This window comes from Cibotium barometz, chromosome 1, assembly GCF_041138505.1.
Source record: "Cibotium barometz isolate CiBa-2024 chromosome 1, ASM4113850v1, whole genome shotgun sequence".
NCBI lineage: Eukaryota > Viridiplantae > Streptophyta > Polypodiopsida > Cyatheales > Cibotiaceae > Cibotium > Cibotium barometz.
This window is the reverse complement of record NC_141046.1, coordinates 40,239,291-40,255,389: the sequence shown is the minus strand read 5'-3', so window position 1 is coordinate 40,255,389 and position 16,099 is coordinate 40,239,291. Positions and strand designations below refer to the sequence as shown.

Sequence of the window (16,099 nt, the reverse complement as noted above, 5' to 3'; positions counted from 1 at the left end):
ACATAGTACACAGAGTACTAACACAAACTAGCACAGAGTACTACCACAGACTAACACAGAGTACTAATGTAGTAGTAACATAGACCAACACACACCTTACAAATGAAGTAAAATGGTCATGCTGCCTTAAATTGAGATGCTTCTCCATCCGACCAAACCCAGTGCCTTGTAAACTTCAGTCCTTGAGACAAAAGATGTTGCTAATGAAGCTTAATAAATTTGTACCAATATTGTACACTGGTCACTATACCAATGCATGGACTAGATTTCGTTCTGCACCCCTTGAAGGTATAATTCTCGGCAAAGTCAACAACAGACATCATAAAATCATCTAGAAAATTCTTTAAACATTCTTTGAATTGAGAATTCTGGCCAGTAACTTTGAAAGTTATGAGGGATGAACACATTCAAATGTTGCAAAAACAGTGGGATAATGTCTTTTGCATGTGTCTCCTTGTAGACTTCTTTTATGCGTTTCCTTATTCGACCTTTTCCTATGTCCTCCACTTTACCAGTTCTTCCACATACTCATAAGTCTCCTTGTAGACTTGTTTTATGCATTTCCTTATTTGACCTTTTCCTATGTCCTCCACTTTACCAGTTCTTCCACATACTCATAAGTCTTCCACTTTACCAGTTCTTGATTTGCTACATCAAGCTTATGAGGATTAAAAAAAAAGGTTTCAGACAGTTCTTACACGTTTGCAGTAAGCATGCAAGCTTGTGCCACTCAGCTCACTCTTCCTTTGGGCATACTATTGACCCCCACAATTCTGACATTGAAGAGTAGGTGGCTGCATAGGCATTGCACTTTTCCTCCTCATTGGGCCTGCAAACCATACACAAGCAATCACATGCAATGATTTTGTATCGGTCCTCATGAAATTCACAGCAATCCGCATTAAATCAATTCTTGTATCGTAAACACAATAGCACGTGTTTCTCTCAAGTTTTCTAACAAAATAAGGATTCAGGCTCTAAAAAGCACAAAAGCCAATGTTAATGGAGGGATGTTGTTCTTTGAAGTTCATGAAGAATTTTGCCTGCATAACCACAAGAAAAAATTTACAAAATCAATAGTTAGTAAGTATGAACTTTGATACTACCAATAGTAGTTTCAGTGGTTTTAGTTTTGATCCTGCTAGTACTAATAGTACTATTAGTACTAATCGTACTAATAACCTAAACAATTCGAAGAAGAAGATCAAAGAGGTAATATCATGTTGAAGATAATAATGATGTAGATAGTGCCCTTGACTCCCTTTGGGCAGAAGCAGAAAGCAGAACTTGGCCAGTGATTAGTTTAGGTGCTGAAGAGAGTTTTGATTGATGTATCTCTTCTAATGCAAGATTTTGTCTACACTTGGATAGCAATTCGAGGAGCCAAATTTACTTTCCTGAGAAAAAAATAATGATGTAGATATACCTCGGTAAGCTCCAAGTAGTGGCTGGGATGAACTCTGTAGTTTTTTCGACTTATCCGCTGCGGCCTGCACACGTCCTTCTTCTTTGGAGACACCCTTGTGTTGCTTGTCCAAAATTGAATGACAGAGTGAACAATCTCTTCACTTAGACAATCATTCCTACGTTTGTGACCTTCTCCCACCCATTTGAACTATTTAGCTTGTACATCAGCAATATGTTTCTTCAAATTTCTTGGTTGGATACCAAGGGCTTTAGCAACTCTCCTGTCACTACATTGTTTTTTTGCCGCATTGTTAGTAACCATGTGAAGTGTCGCTCTCTTTGCACCTAGCTTATCTGCACTTTTCACGCCTTTGATCATGCTCAGTGATGTCTTTATATTCTCTACAATCACCTCTAAAATCATCTAGTTAGGAAACACTGTCTTCTTCACAATTTCTTGTAGTTCTGGATGTCTTAAGATCCTACCAAGAATTTTTGATCGTCCTTCTCTGTCAAAATTGCTAGTAACATTAAGGAAGTAACGCATTGTAGACAATGCAAGACCATGCTTGTTCCTGTCCGAGCACTTTGAATATCCACCCGATGATCCCGCGGACACGCATGGCTCAGTTGAATGTTTCATACAAATGAGATATTTAGAGAGAGAACAAGCGGGGCAAGGACAGAGGCAGAGAGAGGGGGGGAGGGGCAGAAGCGTGGTAGTGGCAGAGTAGGAGAGAGCTTCTGAGAAACCAGAGTCACGAAAATCGGGGAAGATCGAGCACTCAATGAAGTCGAAGCGAACTACCATGCATGTCCAAAATTTATTGAATTACGGGAGGATCTCTATTTTTAGAGTTCTAAATTTTCTTGCCATGGATCTTTATTTAGTACTAAAAGTATGCTTAGTACCTGTCAAATTTTTATCAAAAACACTACTAAATGGGTACAACATACCATGCTTTCACCCCCAAACAAAGTCCTTTCCATGTTAATAGGTTACTGTGGTTTTTAGTTTGAATGGTTGTTCATGTGAGAAGATGTCATGTGTATAGCTTGGAATATATTAATGTTGATGTGGGAGATAATGGATGCATATGACATATGCATTGATCACCAAAGCAAATCTAATGCAAGATGAATGTGTTTCCTTATAGTTAAATGCATATTGTGGAATGGACTTCAAGCATGCATTCACCAACTGATGGTGTTTTTTTACACCCTTACGCGCTCATTGTGGAATGGCCTACTATGTATTCAACATACATATGTGTGTGTGTGTTTTTTTTTTTTTATAGAGAGAGGGGGGGAGAGAGAGAGAGAGAAGGTAGTTAAGCAACGGAAGCGGAAGAGATAGGCGGAGGCTTTTAGGCGTTAGAGCTTCGCCCAAGACAAAGACAAAGGCAAAAGGAGAAAACTGTGCTGGGCGATTCTCTCTCTTTCAAGAATGCTCTTAAAACAAGCGGAACAAATGGCCGTGAACTCGCTATCAATCTTTGCAGTTATCATGATTAGTGCATCATCTGTGTTGGGTTTAAAACCCAATACAAATGATAATATTGCGCCGCAACCGCCCTTCTCCTACTCTTTCCCACCTTACAGTAGTCCGCAATACAAGCCACAGACTTTCTCTTCTGCATTCGTCAACCTCTGGTCTTCCGACCATCAAATCATCTCCGACGACGGCCTTTACGTTAACCTCACTCTCGATCAACGCTCAGGCGAGTAATACATAATCTACTCATCTGCAATTAGCTCTCGATCACTGCTGCAAATGGAAATATTTCATTAATACTATAAATGCAGCATTTATCGACTTCATTATGGGCGGCAGTTACAGTACTGCAGTAAACCGAATAGCGATCGAAAAACTATTTCATCGAAAATTCCACAAAAAAAAAAAACTGTCCATAACTAGGAATTAGCGTTAATTAAAGATGATAATTTAATTCTCCTTGCGTGATCAATGGTGTGCACCTTCATGCATGCAGGCACTGGCTTCAAATCAAACTCGCCTTACCACTTTGGACTGTTTAGTGCCGCGATCAAACTCCCTGCGAACAATTCGGCGGGCGTGGCGATTACGTTCTATGTGGGTACAAACAAACGATCGATAATTTGGATCTGGCCTTTGTATCTCATTTGATGATAGTAATGAAAAGATTTTCACCAAATGATTCTTCGGATTACATTAAGCCTCCGATCAGAAACCCAACTGCATGATGGAACCACTTGACCTAATTCTACCTCTGATCAGTTTCTCTGTCTTTTTTCTTTTTCTTTTCCAGACTTCGAACAATGGCGTATATGAGGATAACCACGATGAAATAGACTTTGAGTTCTTGGGAGTGCTTCCTGGGGAGCCATATATTGTGCAGACCAATGTTTATGGGAATGGTAGCACAAGCATAGGAAGAGAACAACGGTTCCATCTCTGGTTTGATCCCGCCATGGATTTCCATCACTACACCATCTTATGGACTCCAAACCACACAGTGTAAACCCCTTCACCCTGCAATTAAGCACTCCTTAAATTTAATGGAAACCTTCATACCTAGTATGCTTATTCTAGTCGTCAATTGAATCCTTTTCACCATAGAATATCGCAGACATATCCATACATTCATGATGTGCTGTTAAGCAAACGCACTTGCAAATCGTTGACAGCTTATAAAGCCATAAACATTAATAATGTACCTATTTGTATGTGATAAAGAAATCAATCTTACATTGTTTGTTAATACTAAGCTGACTCTTCACAGATTTTCAATAGATGGGATAGCTGTGAGAGAATTCAAGAACTCAAAGGAGTTGGGTTCACAATATCCATCTAAGCCCATGTCTGTGTATGGGACGATATGGGATGCATCGTCATGGGCAACGGATGGTGGAAAATACAAGGCAAACTACACATTTGCACCCTTCATTGCGACATACACGGACTTTGTGTTGCAGGGACGCCAACAAGAAGCTGCTGCTAGCACCACCTCAGATAACCCTTTCTTCAACCCCTTCCTAACATTGGATCAAGAGATGGGCTTACAATGGGTTAGACAAAATTACATGGTTTATGACTATTGTTCTGATTTCCACCGCTACCCTCAACAACTCCCTGAATGCAAACAAATCATAACTTGACTACTTATAGAGAAAGGCGATGGATTCTGCTGTTTTGCCTACCTTCAAGTTCAAGCTACTCCTTTACATCATGATTCGATTTGTGATGACCACTTCAAACCTTTCCTTTAATGCTTTTAAAGAATTATTCTCATTTTCTCCCTCTTGAAGAACCCAAAGAAATTTGTTAAAAACTTCTCAAAACAAATCTCTCTCTCTCTCTCTCTCTCTCTCTCTCTCTCTCCTCTAAAAAAAGTGGAAAGCAACGTGTGTATGTTAAACTTCGGTTTTTTTCACAGCTTTGTAATGCATTATGCTTTTCATTCACTTCTTACTTCAAAATGAGGATCTTTTCCTTGTCTTTTATTTGGTTTTTATATATGCAAATGTTTCCCATGGCGATTGTCCCATGCAATCCGTGGATGGGAAAGGAGGCCATCTCTTGAGGCAATGCTTGGTGTACAAGAAATCAAGTCGAGTGAATCACTCACCAACATTCACTTGGGGATGAAAATGAAAGAAGATGAATATGCCTCATATTCAGATTCAAATTTTCCATCTGTGGTGAGTCGGATGATTAATACCTTGCATGAGCTAATCAGTAACACACCTAAGCCCATACCATCGCAATGAGCAACTTTGTATCATCTTGTCTCCAAAACCCTAACCCTGATTTTTGCACAATTGAAAACCCTAAAAGGTTTGTTGGAAAAAGAATCCATCTTTGTCATTGGGTAGAGTTTGCTAAGAACAACTTTCCCTCTTATGGCATCTTCAAATTGAGCTTTCCTAATGAAATCTTGCCTTTAATTCAATGGTGTTGCACAATGTGTAGCGTACATAGAGTAGCGTACATAGAGTATACATATGTTGGAAAAAGAATCCATCTTTGTCATTGGGTAGAGTTTGCTAAGAACAACTTTCCCTCTTATGGCATCTTCAAATTGAGGTTTCCTAATGAAATCTTGCCTTTAATTCAATGGTGTTGCACAATGTGTAGCGTACATAGAGTATACATATGTTTATGCAACATAGCTCTATACATGCATACATAGATCATACATAGTTCTATATGCAGACATAGAGCATGCATTTTTCTATGCATACATCCATAGAGTATACATAGTGCATGCATAGTTCTATGTATAAATAAATGAAGTATGCATAGCTCAAATATACATAGTTGTATGTGTGGATAAATAGAGAAAACATAAGCATATACATAGCATGCATAGAGCATAAATAGAACATATAGCATACATAAATGGAGCATACATAGCTCTATTTATGCTCTATGTATGTATGCATAGATCTAGACACTATGTATGCATAAATAGAGCATACAGAGTATGCATATAGCTAGACACTAAGTATGCATAAATAGAGCATACATAGCATAAATAGAGCATATAGCTAGACACTAAGTATGCATGCATAAATAGAGCATACATAGCATGCATAGAGCTATCTAGAGCATGCATAAGCTATCTGGAATATGCATAGAGCATACATAGCTCTATGTATGCTCTATTTATTGTGGATAGATAGATGGATAGATGGCCGAAAAGTGTGAATAAGTTCTTATCTCTCTACATGGCCCTTATGTTTATGCAAATAGTAAACAATCCCCAACAACAACGAGATGTTACACACAAAGGAGGAGAAGATAGTAAACAACCCCCAACAAGTTCTTATCTCTCTACATGGCCCTTATGTTTATGCATGCGTAGATAGTAAACATCCCCCAACAATGAGATGTTACACATATAGGAGGATAAGATATCCATGCTAGAAAAATTCTTAAGCAGGCCATCAGCCCTGTCGCCGGGAGTTAGTTGATAAATCTTGATTTCAAGCTAGACATTGTACATTGACAAGATATCAAAGAAAATAACAAATTTATTTTAAAATTAAAACACATTATTCTTAAAAATCAGAAAGAAATTATTCTTAGTGATTTTTGTGAAGGGTGAAATTTTGGGCAAGTGTAAGTGACCATTTGGGCACCTAGGTGCCCATTATTGTATTGATTTTAACCTTAGTCAATTAGACCTTATTAATATAAGGAGCCTAGTTAGGGAACTTTATCAAGATGCTTTCTTTCCCATTCTCAGACATGTGTCTCCTAAACCTCATTCTAGAAAGGGAAAGATGCTTCTCACTTCACCTGCTACCATCCCCTTTTCATGTGGAGCCACCACCCACAATTATGCTACGACTAAATTTGGCATGTCTGGAGACTTCTTTTCCTATCCGCATGGCTTTAAAATGTACCTAATTCCCTAGCCCTTGGGAGTTTCTTTTTATCATAACAATTATTTCCTATAGCTGCCTATTTTCTCCTACCACGCTCTTCACTCTCTCCGGTGCTCTTGGAGTTATTTCTAGAGCTAGAAGACCACATCCCACTCTCCCAAAGTCAAGATGTGTTTATTATAAGTAAAATTTTGGTTTTTCTTTTAATTTTTAGAAATGAAACTTAATTAGGCTCTCCCTAGGTTTTATTTATGCTGCTAATGGTTTATGGAGTATTGTATAGTTTGCAAGGCCATTTCTTGGAGCTTTCTATTATTTGGCTGGTAGAGTCATAGACAGACGATCTACTAGTGGCTTTATGTTTTCTTTTAAGAGTTATGTTGTCAGTTGGAGCAGCAAGAAGTTGCCTTATTGAGTACATAGGTAGAGTACATGGCACAACTATGGCACCTTTTCAGGTAGCTTAGTTTTAGAAGCTACTTAGTGATATGGGTGAGCCTGTAGATAGGATTATTGTCATTTATTATGATAACATGAGAAGTATACATGCTAGTATCCCAGTATATCATGCTAGAATGAACCACCTTGAGGGGCACATTATCACTTGGTGAAGGAGAAGGTTCTAGCAGGTGATGTAGATATGGTATATATTAGCAGAGGATCAAGTGATGTAGATTCACAAAGGCATTGGGCGCAATAAGCTCCACAAGTTTATGTGTGTACTTGGAGTATAGTGTGTGGAGTTGAGCTTGAGGGGGGAGTGTTGAGATATCAAGCTCAACTAATGCTACACACATTGATGACCCACTTGTGTGAGATTCTCTTAAGGATTCCCCTTTTTAGGTTGGGGACCTGACAATTGGTGTCAGAGCAAAGTTTTAGTTCCTAGGATTTGTTATTTAGGGTTGTTTTGAAGTATAAGTTTTACCTCAATTAGATGTTTCTTGATAAATACCTTACTAGTACAACTTGATTTGGTGAATGAATGATTGTAGGAGAAGGAAGACGCTTACTCAAGATTCTTAACCTTCGAGACAGCTTGTCATTCCTCGAATTTTGAATTCCACAATACAATGATGCAAATACTAGAGAAGTTGCCCCTCCCTCATCTCTCTCGTATCCGAAGAGAGTGGGGTAGAGACCACTTTTGGAATCGTGAACCAAGGTACACACTACAACAGAATGAGGGTGTAGCAACAAAAATAACAGTGTTTTTTATAACTAGAAGGGTAGGTAGATGTCGGGCTATTTTTGCTGCTAGAAACACTGCTATTTTCGCTGCAACGGTCGTTGCTCCAGTAGAAAATAGCAACGATATTTCGCTGTCCCACAGCAAAATTACGTTGCTGCTCAGCCTGTGATATTTCCTCACTATTTTTGCTGTTCAGCAATGAAAGCTCTGCATAGCAAAAAAGGAGCTGGGGCAGAGTTAGAGTTCCAGTTTTATAACACAAACACAGACATAAGAAACACATACATTGTGGAGAATGCAATTGAGCCCAAACATTATTATATTTCACAAAGTGTTGGGCCTTTGGCCATATATACATAAAGTATTTACAATGAAGAGGTATCTAACTGTAATCCTCATTGGATTCTGAGGGATCATCGTCGTCATCTTCCTCATCCTCTTCACTTTCTTCTATCACTTCATGCTCATAATCAAGATTCTCCTCTTCATCTTCTCCTTCATCTACATACATGCCATCAAGCGCAATGTAATGAAGGGCATTATAATATAATTAGACATAGAAAAGAGAATGGCTTAGGCTCTTACCTCATCTGCTTGAGTCCCCAAAATGGACTCATGCAAGTGTACACCTAGCGTACGCATCCACGCCCACAATTACGGATGGGGCACTCTATACCCATAGTCGTAATCCTCCTTTGTTGGGTCACACCCAACAACCTCCCTCTACAAAAAAAAAAAGAAAATATACAATTAGTTAAAGAAAACAATATAGTACAAAATAAAATGAAAGAGGAGAAGAAATGATTACTTACAAAACGAGCAGTAAAGGAGGATTTTCCACCGAAGCCAAAGTGTGAAGCCCCTCGCTGCCGTAGTCGGGAAGCACTCAGTGCCGCTTATTGTTGAAAAGCACCTAGGTGCTTTCTCACATGAAGCTACATGCATGCCTCCACTCCTCGCGGCCATGCAAATGCTGGGCTTCTCCAAGTTATTCTTTACTGCTCTCTTGATATTTGTTCTCCTATTAGAGAGAAAAAGCTTGATTCGCCTCTTCATCCACTCCTCAGAGAAGCAAAGACCTGCATGTGGACCAGGGAGCTCTGACTTAAGCACATCAATGACATATTGCTTTGAAATTTCATCTTGTGTTTTCCACTTTTTTAAGGAGTTCATGAACTTTAAGTTTACAAGTACATGCATGTCGTTCATGACTTGCTTTCCTCGTGCATCCATCACGAGGGCACCATCGACATCCACATTATATGGTAGGGTGCGTGGATTGAATGGTGGAATGGGTCTCCTAGTAGGGGCTAGCTCATAATGTGTAGATAAAGAGCCCCATGTTGGGGAGACGCATCGGGAGACCTAGTGCTGATTTTTCCAAAGCAAAAGCAGCCTATTCCCCCCCACTAGCACGTCTACTACCCCCCAGACTTCCTACTACATCGTCGTTTGGTGAAGACGGACATGAGGGAGTGGGGGTGGGTCTACTCAAGGAAGGTGGTGTAGGCTCATCACAACCATATCGTGATGAGCCTACACCACTCGGCCATGCGCCTATCAAAGGCATGGTCTGCCCCGACTGGCCAAGTGGGGTAAACTACCCCCATGGTGTCAATTGGCCAAGTGGGGTAGATTGCCCCCATGGCGTCGACTAGCCGGATTGTAAGCCTGTTTGTATATAAGATTTAAAAATAAGCTCGTCTGTATATAAGATTTAAAAATAAAACTTATAGAATGTATAAAAGATTAACTTTGTGTATGTGAAAAGGTTTGATGGAACCATACCTGTGTCTGAGTAAACTGAGACCAAGATTGCTACCCATATTGTTCACTTATAATAGATAGCAGATTTGTCTTATCAGGGTCTTCTGAGGGGTCGATCGGCATTGCCTATACATACATGCATGAGGCAACAAAAAACAATTGCTCTAACAAAAGCCATGATTAAAGCTTAGACAAAAAATATAACATGTGATATTAGAACATTGTTAAGACCTCCTACAATACTTCTTAGACAAGGAGGGTGGATAGTGCCCCTTTCAGATGATAGCTTCCGAGGACTTTCCATACGCTCCCCACTATTAAATCCAAAGGCAACTCCTCTTTTACAAGAGAAGGATAGTGAGAAGATCAAGAGATCCCCCTCCACTATAACCACCTATGCGCGTGGATAACCACTCCTAACTTGACATAAACAGCATTCTAAATGGCATATAACAATGCCCCATATCTCTATGCACAAGTCTAAACCCTAAACTTGACACCCAAGGGTTCAATAAACATGAGCTTGAATGAATAAGAGAGCTTACCTCGATAATGTCAAGCCAACCAAGAGAAAAAAACAACACAAGCTTGGACAAGAAAGGCAACATGTGATATTAGAACATTGTTAAGACCTCCTACAATACTACTTAAACAAGCAGGGTGGACAGTGCTACTTTCAAATGATAGCTTCTGAGGACTTTCCACATGCTCCCTACTATTAAATCCAAAGGCAGCTCCTCTTTTACAAGAGAAGGATAGTGAGAAGATCGAGGGCTCCCCCTCCACTATAACCACCTACTCTCGCGGCCGATAACCATAAGGGGCCATAGGCTCTTGACCTAAACCTAAGGGCATAGGATCTTGACCTAAACCTAATCCATAGGCTCTTGACCTAAACGTAATCCCCAACACCCAAGGGTGAAAAAACACAAAGAGAAGAAGCATAAACAAATAATGGAAAAAGAGGGCTTACCTCTTCTAGCCGAATCTGTATGAACCGCTACGTGGCTGGAACCCTTAGTGGTTATTCACTTGAATAGACCTACAAAAATTATCATAATAAATCAAAACATTCATTCATTAGCACTATGCATAGGCTATGCATAAGCACTATGCATAGGGTATGCATAAGCACTATGCATAACCTATGCATAAGCACTATGCATAGGGTATGCATAAGCACTATGCATAGGGTATGCATAACGTATGCATAAGCACTATGCATACCCTATGCATAAGCACTATGCATAGGGTATGCATAAGCCTATTGACCTAACCCTAATCCCCAATATTCAAGGGTGAAAAAACACAAAGAGAATAAGCATAAACAAAGAATGGAAAAAGAGGGCTTACCTCTTGTAGTCGAATCCGTATGAGCCGCCCATGGCCTAAACCCTTGGTGGTTGTTTGCTTGAATAGACATACAAAATATTATCATAAAAAATCATAAAATTAGTTCATTTTAACATATTATGAAATAGGTTTTATGCATAATGCCTATTGCATAAGGCCTATTGCAAAGCCTATGCATAAGGCTTATGTAATATGCCCTATTGCATAGCCTATGCATAAGGCTTGTACAATAGGCTATGCATAGGACTTATGCATAAACCTATTTCATAGGGCTTATGCATAAGCCCTATTGCATAAGGCTTTGCATAAACCTATTGCATAGGACTTATGCATAAGCCTTATTACATAGACTATGTATAAAACCTATTGCATGGGGCTTATGCATAAGCCCTATGCATAATACCTATTACATAAGGGCTATGCATTAGTCTATTGTGCAAGAGGCCTATTGACCTAACCCTAATCCCTAGCACCCAAGGGTGCAAAAACACAAAGACAAGAAGCGTAATCTAAAATGAAGACATAGGGCTTAGCGTATGAGAGGTTATGCCCAAACCCTTGTTCACTTGAATAAACCTACAAAAAAGAAACATATTAAATAAAAAAGTTAGTCCTCTCATTAACAGCAAGCAAGGAGAACAAAGAGCAAAAAGAGGTGAGTATCCTAAACCCTACTCTGAGTACATAAGTGAATGAAAAAATTAGTTTATGTTAAGCCTAAACCCTAGCTCTATGCATAGAATGCCTAATAGAAAGATTTGATGGAGAGCTCTCTATTAGAGCTCTATGCATTAGGCTAGGGTTAGGGTTAGGGCAAGGGAGAGGAAAGAGAGGGGAAGGGAGAAGGGGAAGAAAAGCTCACATTGAGCTATGAACAAGCTTTCCATGAAAGCTTGGAATAAGGTAAAGATTGAAGCTTTCCATTCAAGCTTGGAGAAAGAAAGAAAGAGGGCTTACCTTGGAGAGGGAGAGTTGACTGATGCAAAATCCTTGAGAGAAGAGTTTGGTGGGAGGAATAGTCGAGCTTCCGGCATAGCCTGTATATGTGCAAGATAGGGGAAGTAGGTAGGTATTGACACCCATTGGCGGTGATTTAGGCAGTATTCACAGTTCACAGGTTGCTGCTCAGTAGCAAAATTTTTCGTTTGCTTGGACAAAGAAACAATGCTACTATGTTTGTTGTGCAACAGCAAAACCCTGGGTAATTTTCTGTTTACAATTCTAGATGTTATTGTGTGTTTTGTATGAACCCTAAATTAGCTTTGGCCAGGTTAAAGATGTCTCACAGTGATCATCAAGGGCCGGAAGTTGGTTTTGAGGCATGGTTGAGAGAAAAAATTCATTGTGTGTGTGATCAATGCAAGGGCCAGTATATACGACAATGTTGTATAACAATTGAGCATGTCGAAACATATGGTCTTCATGAGGCAGTGGCACGACAAAGTGCGGATGATGATATGGAGCAAAAAAACCATACAAGAGTGCTAGGTAACATGCCACACCATTCGGTGACATCATCGAGTAGAGTGTGAAAGGTAGCAAGGCTTCATATGGAAAGCATGGATGAGACTTATCTTCCCCAACCAAAATGAATGAGGTGCCTCCACCATTGCCACATGAGGAGGAAGAGAATCTCAGCATGGACAACATGGTGAATGACTTCTTTGGACAGGAGGTCATAGCTGATAGTGAGCAAGCTCCAATGTCACAAGAGGAGGAAACCTTACATAGAGAGGCAAGCACCCCTTTGTATGAGGAATGTTTGTACTCCACACTGCGTGCAAATTTGGAGCTATTGAACTTACAAACAACTTATGGATGGAGTGATGCAAGTGTCACAAATCTTCTTTGGTAAGACCATCTCATTCTATTCTCTCAAATAGAAAATGTTTCATGTTCTATATACTCTCCTTGCTAATATTTTGACATATGATTTCTTATGTTTTGTTGTAGGCTTCTCAAGAAGATTCTTCTCCCTCAAAATCTATTACCAAACTCACAACATGGGTGTCATAAAATGCTCTCTATGCTAGGTATGGATTACACAAAAATACACACATGTCCAATGATTGCATGCTATTTAGAGGGGTTAATAAAGATGCAACACAATGTCTACAATGTGGGGAGAGTAGCTATAGGGATTATGCAAGGAGATAAAGTTCCCTAAAAGGTTTTGAGACACTTCCCTATCATTCCTTGCATCCAACACATGTTTAAATGTAAGGGGATTGTAGAACTCATGACATGGCATGCTACTCATCGCTCAATCGATGGCATCATAAGGATTGTTTGGTTGATGAAGCGGCATTGTGTGGTGTTGTTCATGTTCGATGGATGTTTTTCCTTGACCTTAAAGGACTTTGTGAGACAAAGAGCAAGGCCAGAAGCAAGCATGGAAAATGGATGGTTGATGCAAGATTCTTTTGTGTATATCTCAAAACATCTATCTCACATAGATCCTTCCATGCCATGATTGTGAACCAATGAGGAAGATGATCGACTAATCACTAATGTGCCTCAGGGAAAAGGAAGGCAACGAAGACTGGATGAAACATTATGCCAAAAGGTGAATATATTCTGCATTCTAAATAGTCCCATCATGGAGAAGTGGATTGGGAGATACAAGGATGCAATCAACAGACGAAAGGATGAGAGAAGAGCTTTCAAAAGAGCAAATAGACGCTTGCCATTCTCACCTGGCTTGGAACCTCTGCCAAATGTGATCAATATAGAATGGCTTTGTATGGCAATATCGATGGCATCACAAAATGGAGAGATGATCACAAGAGAAGAGCATGAGTATGCAAGAGGATGTGACCCTCAAGTAAGTACATTCTTCATCTCTATCTCACATATATACCTTGTTTAATGCACTATACTAAATGTCATGCTTTTCTTTAATGTTAGTACAAACTATATAATGCAATATGGTTAGTTAGTACAAACTATATAATGCAATATGGTTAGAGGGAAGGCACTTTTGCACGAAGCATGTGGATTCTTAAAGAAACACATTTGATTGTGGTGTGATGGCAACTTTTGAGCAAGAACGTAGAGCTGGTAGACATGATACCAATGTCATAGAGGACAATCTTGAGTATTGTGAAACTATTTAAGATATTCTTGAGGTTGGATTTAGAGCATTTAGTCTATTCATCTTTGATGTCAAATGGTTCAATATGATATATAGAGGTGCTCAAGCAACCCGTGAAGAAATATCCAAATGGGTTCTTTCAAATTGATTCCACCAAGTTTTGGAATGATGAGAAAGATACTTTTGTACTACCTCAGCACTAGCAACAGGTTAGTAACCCTACTATCAATCCTAAATTAAATCTTGATGTAGTATAATAAAAGTGTAACCTCTTTGCTTTGTGATATTAGGTTGTGTTTAACACCAATTGAATTGATCTAAAGTGGTGGTATGTTATACAAGTTTCCCCTCGTTCAAAACATATCTTTCAAGATCAAGATGTAAGGTGCAAGTACTACCTCAAATCGGCTCATTGGAAGAAGACGATGAAAACATTTTGGAGGGGGCCAATCAAGAGCATGAGAAACATCAATCTCCAAAGAAGATGATGAGTCACCTATCAATCATGATAATGCTTCATTGGATCATGATAGTGATATTGATATTGATATGAAACCCCATCTTTTCATTGAGCTTCCATTAGATATAGACATTGATGAAGAAACACATATGGATTTATTACAAGATGGGATAGATTCATGATCTTGACATTGTTTCGCTTCTATTACCATACTGGAGAATTTGGAAAATCTCAAGCCTTTGGGAATTTTCTTTTCAATCTACTTTTTGGTGTGTCTTAAGCATACAAACTCAAAAGTTGTCAGAGAATATGCATCAAGAACCTACTCTTTAAGCTCGTTATAATGATATGTCACATGAGGGGGTTTTGACAAAAGCTTAAAAAGGTTCACCATGGTTCCTTTCTTACAATCTTACAAAATGGGAATTGGGATTTTTCCAAATTCTCTACAAAAGTTTTCAACTATCTTTTTTTTTGCTCGAAACATGTCTCCAAGGGTTCTAATGGATGTTTTTTAAAAACTATACATCATTTTCTATGTGTATGTGACATGTATTTTTAAAATTGAGCATCTAACAACTCTCTAGAGTTTCATGAAATGAAAATAGCAGCGTAATTTGCTGCTATTTTTTTTGTACAGTAGCAAAATTATAATATAGCAATGAGATTTTGCTGCTATAAACGCTATGGAGGAGAAACATTTCACTGCCAGAAATGCTACTAGGCAGCGAAATTTTGCTGTGGAGCAGTGAATGGAATCTCCTACATCCCGACAAAATAAACGCTGCTATGCCCCCAATGTGTTGTAGTGGTACTTCATCATCTGAGCAGACCAAATTGGAAATCTCACCACCGATTTGAAGTGGATTTTATTGAGAAGCTAAATTTGGTGCCATTACCAAGGATCTATGTCGCAAATTCACATCCCCATGCCATTGGCCATGCCTATAGCAATAAGCGTGTCACCGGGTTTCACACCCCCTATGACTTTGATCCCACCAGGCTTTGGTCCCTTCCCTAACATTCTCGCAAATCCTATAAGGACCAACCCTTTCCTAGATGCCCACACCTTGGACATACTAGACTAGTCTAGGAAGAGGGGTGGCCCAAGGACTCACTGAGTCTCTTCCAACAAGAGCACTCACATACGGCCTCAATGATTCATACAGAATTTCGACCGTACAAATTTCCAAAATTATGGGAAAATATGACGAAACAACAAACCATGTTCAATTCATTCAAATGTTTGAACAGAGATGTGAAGCCTTTGAAAATCCCAACTGCCCAACTAAGGTACATGTGTTGAACTTATGCTTAGAGGGAAAAGCTAGTCGATGGTGCATTGCATTGATGTCGGCGATCAAGACCAACTTCAAAACCTTGAAATCAGCCTTTATACGTGGCTTTTCTAGACAAGGTAATCGATGGAGTGCAGTACAGAACTCTATTCAAT

At 39.3% G+C, this 16,099-nt stretch overlaps 2 protein-coding genes across 3 annotated transcripts in view; one reads left to right on the top strand and one right to left on the bottom strand.

Moving 5' to 3' along the window:
* The window catches only part of PIE1 (SNF2 domain-containing protein / helicase domain-containing protein), a 181,288-nt gene that overhangs the window by 90,034 nt on the left and 75,155 nt on the right, over window positions 1-16,099 (bottom strand). The gene's annotated exons all lie outside the window — the stretch shown is intronic.
* LOC147641996 (putative xyloglucan endotransglucosylase/hydrolase protein 28) lies at window positions 2,879-4,686 on the top strand. Its single transcript, XM_086804029.1, has 4 exons — window positions 2,879-3,128; window positions 3,399-3,499; window positions 3,696-3,904; window positions 4,170-4,686. The coding sequence occupies exons 1-4, from the start codon at window positions 2,879-2,881 to the stop codon at window positions 4,543-4,545; spliced, it is 936 nt and encodes a 311-aa protein (XP_086660155.1). The 3' UTR covers window positions 4,546-4,686.

Bases quoted from the DNA above. Each gene is read 5' to 3' on its own strand.
- LOC147641996 (XM_086804029.1), top strand. From the start codon at position 2,879: ATGGCCGTGAACTCGCTATCAATCTTTGCAGTTATCATGATTAGTGCA. The intron at 3,500-3,695 runs GTGGGTACAAAC...TTTCTTTTCCAG, and splicing joins GCGTGGCGATTACGTTCTAT to ACTTCGAACAATGGCGTATA. The intron at 3,905-4,169 runs GTAAACCCCTTC...GACTCTTCACAG, and splicing joins TGGACTCCAAACCACACAGT to ATTTTCAATAGATGGGATAG.